Genomic DNA, 4,047 nt, shown 5'->3' on the forward strand with positions numbered 1-4,047 from the left:
TTTTTTCTGCTGTGCCACTTAGCTCTGCAGGCCTTGACTAATCCTCGGCCCTCGAACAGTCATATTCCCATTTCTGCATCTATAATTGTCCACTGAAGATTTTTGACGGGCATCAGGAAGCTTCCCAAGATTAACTGCAGCACAGTGCAATACACAAAAGTGATCTGAGGCTTAAATCTGCTGAGATTATTTCACAGTTATATTTCACGGTTTATTTCTTCAGTATTTAGCAGGGCATCCGATCACCAGTGAGCCACTTTGGCTGTCCCAAAGTTGTCAGTATGTGAGGTTATGGTCAGGGCTGTCAGCTGTCATCTCGACCAGGGTGACATGTGCTCAGACAAACTGTCACAGATATTAAATTATCTGGGGGTCCCCCGATGCAAATCATTTCATAAACAAGAACTTTATTTGTTTGGTGATAATACCTTCCCCCTTTTCATCAATCTGAGGTCAGAAAAAGTAGAAAACCATTTGTTTGCCCACAGAAATTGAACTGAGAGAATTCACTTTTATGATTTTTTTAATCAATTCTAACAGTAGCAACATTATCCACAATCTTCTTTGTTTTTGTGAGGGCACCATTGCTGAGAAGACAAGCCAAAAGGGCAAAACAGTATTACAGGTAAATAAAAGTCAACATTCTCAGTGAAGCCTAAGATATTCATACACGCTGAGGATGAACGAATCAGATGAGGAGTTCAGAAAAGCTTATAAAAGAGCTAATATGTGTTTCCAGATGGGCACGTACCCCTGTGTGAATGTTCTCAGGCGCTAATATCCAAATAAAATTGGTAAATCACTGGGAACTGAGCCATGCTTCGAATCAAATGGCTCGAGTTTCAGTCTAAAATTAGATTCAAGACTGAAGGAAAACAAGGTTGTTTTTTGTTTTTTTTACCATCTTCGCTGTTTATTTTTAAAAAATGAAAAACTGTTGATGCTCATGATCAATCAGTATAAAATATGCACTTGTGAATATGTGATGTGCACAAGCTGAGTCATGGTTTGAAAAGCCAAACAGTGGGATATACTGGAGATAGTGATGTAGATATTCAGACTTAAGGAGACTAATTCGATCACTGGAAGACCCTCAAAGAACCAAGCGTTTCAGTTCCACACAGCGGCGCACAGCATTACAACATGACTGTCTGACATGACTGAAAGGAATATGATGTGGGCCAGAGTCCACTGGAAATATGATTATATCTTTACCACTGGGAAATGATACACATCGTGTCCAAAGGCACTGGATGAGTCATGGCGACGCATCCACACGAGGCTCTGCCGAAACCTCCTGTTAAAGCATTAGTTTATACATTTATCTCTGCTACATTATTATTTGTTACAGCTGCCGAAGGCTTGCTCTTCAGGCCCTCCGTGGCACACCTGGATGTCTCCATGAGCAGCATACGTGGGACACACAGAGCGAGTAGGATAGTCTTGTACTCTTTACGGAAGTTTTGGTTCAGTAGTCCGTATATGATGGCGTTGAGGCAACTGTTGAAGTATGCCATGAAGTAACTCGTGACAAAGAGCCACTCAGGTATGTTGGGTGCAACTTTCACAGGGTTGATAGCTACTGCCAGACCGATGAGGTTCAGTGGAGCCCAACACACAGCAAACAACACAAACACCATAAACATAGTCAGGAAATTCCTGACATCGCTCGGTTTCAGCTTTGTCCTTTGCTCTGGTTTAACCCGATGTTTAACTTGTATCACCCGCACCCATATCCTCAAGTAGCAGTAAGACACCACCAGCAGTGGGATCAGAAAGTGAATGACCACCACCGAGATTGTGTAGTATGAGCTGACTGTCTGGGCGAAGGTGCACGAGTAGATGCGTGGGTCATACTGCAGCGAGCCAACAAAGAAGTTGGGCACTGTGGCAATGGCAGTGAGTGCCCATGTGAGGCCGAGGTAGCAGCAGGTGTTCCTCAGGCTGTACAAGCGGTCGTAATTCAGGCTGTGGCAGATGTAGCAGTAGCGGTTGATGGCGATGGCTGTGATGTTGAAGATAGAGCCGATGACACTGAGGCCCATGATGAAGCCGCTGGCCTGGCAGTGCAGGTCACCCATGGTCCAGTCATCGTGGAAGATGGCCATTAGCACCAAGGGGTAGGGGTACAGAGCCACGACCAGGTCGGCTACTGACAAACTCACCACAAAGATGTTGCCTGCAGTAACAGAGGGATGTTCAGATGAGAGACAAGCAGACAGTATTTTTTTTTGTTTCTCTTAAAATAAACCAGCACTTCGTCTTACAAATGTGACGTACGCACATTTAATAGCTGCTTTGTTGTTTCCCTGTGAGGCTCGTCATGATGAAGCTTTTACTGTGTACTCTTCACTGCACTGACCTGGATCCAGGCAAATGCGTTACTGTCACAAGTCCCTCTGTGTCACAATCCTTTTACTTCTCAGTGTAACTCAATGCCTGTCTGTCTGGTATTTTTCATTAGTGGCTTGTGTCTAGAGATGTGCAGTGCGCCCATTCGGGTCAAACTAAGGTCATACTCACACCTAAGGGTTTGTTTTTCTTGAAATAAAGAAACACAAGGCTGAAACAAAGTCGTCAGCAATGGCCAGAAACAAAACTTGAGGTTGAAATTAAATTCTGGTCAAACAGTTGGTCGGTAAGAAGACAACAAAGCCAGGTAGTTTCTACCTGGACTGCATCATACATCAAGAAACACCGTCAGGCTATGTTGATGCTCAGCGCCGTGAGGGTCTGGAGAGCATCAGCAGACTTTAGAGGATGGCACATTTGAACAGCTGTCAAGAAAGCAGGTACTAACTAATGTATCAAATAATAAGAGTAAAAAGGGTGGTTGTATACTTTCATCTGGTTTGGTGTGTTTTTTCATAGACACTTAACAGTTGGCTGTAATCCACTCTACTTCTCCTTGAATATGAATCCTCTCTGAATATTTCAAATACCTCAGGGTGATTTTGAGAGTAATGGAGAAAAGTCAATGCTGGTTTACAAGCCACTAGACCAAGAAAGGCAAATGTTTTGTTTTTTAAACCCATACACAATGCTTGCATTTTATGTGACAATAATAAATATTTGGCGAGGAATCAAGACCGTGGTGGACATTTGTGTCAGAGTTCAGTATCAAGTACATATTTGCCACATTTGGGATGAATCTCATTTGAATTCTCATTTTTTCATGAGGAACATTCTCATGTTTTGTCCATTTGTCTTTACCCCCTTTTCATATTCTATTTGTTGTCTTGTGTTGGAGAAGCTAACGAACACTGACAATAATGTTGTCAGATGACGAGAATGGGAATTCACTGTAACATCGGCAACTGAAGTGGCCATGTGCTGTTTTTTGACAGTAACTACCGTGAAAGCCTTCGGCAGGGGAACAACCAAAGAGCCTGCTGCAACATCCTGAATGGAGCCCTCTGCTCAGGGAGTTAGTAGAGGAGTTTATGCGACTGAGTAGGTGCTGACATCTTACAGATCATATGAATACAGTTCAGCAGACAGATCTTAATTAAATGGTGTAAATACTAAATTAACTGTAACGGTCAAATGTAGGCTACCGCCATGAACTTTTTTCGTCTTGTTGAGCGACACACCGACCACAGTTTATCATTTCCCGACAGCACGCAAATCGGCTTAGTCAAAGAAATAACAGATTATTGTACAGGCAGCATTTTAAGTCCATCCCAATAAATATCCCAGACTGGGCTGCTCTTGTTTTAAAGCTCATGTCTGCCCTTGGGGAGAAGGCATATGTGCACTGGGTTCTACTACATAAAGAAACAGAGCACGGACGTCCAACTGCATTCATGCCGTTCCTGTCATCCTAGAGTCTAAGTGGACAGCAGTATGACACTGGATCTTGTCAGAAGACATGAATCATACAATATGACATCTCATATTGTTACAGCTGCTATGGGTGGGGGAGGGGAAAACAATAAATCACATTATAATTCTGTGTCAAATAACACAGCAGAGACAGTGGACGTATAGTAGAGCCACAATCCGATCATTTCGGGGGGCTTTGAGGCACAAAAAGTGTCTCTGTCT

At 43.1% G+C, this 4,047-nt stretch overlaps 1 protein-coding gene across 1 annotated transcript; it reads right to left on the minus strand.

The window, feature by feature from the left end:
* Positions 1-1,313: 1,313 nt before the first annotated feature.
* On the minus strand, positions 1,314-2,179 carry LOC144739051 (melatonin receptor type 1C-like; the record flags this gene model as incomplete). The annotated part of the gene is made up of 1 exon (XM_078622050.1): positions 1,314-2,179. A coding segment is annotated over one exon (866 nt), but the record flags the coding sequence as incomplete, so codon positions are not given.
* Positions 2,180-4,047: the final 1,868 nt, after the last annotated feature.

The sequence above is a fragment of the Lampetra planeri genome, unplaced genomic scaffold (genome assembly GCF_965212315.1).
Source record: "Lampetra planeri unplaced genomic scaffold, kcLamPlan1.2.h2 scaffold_1276, whole genome shotgun sequence".
NCBI lineage: Eukaryota > Metazoa > Chordata > Hyperoartia > Petromyzontiformes > Petromyzontidae > Lampetra > Lampetra planeri.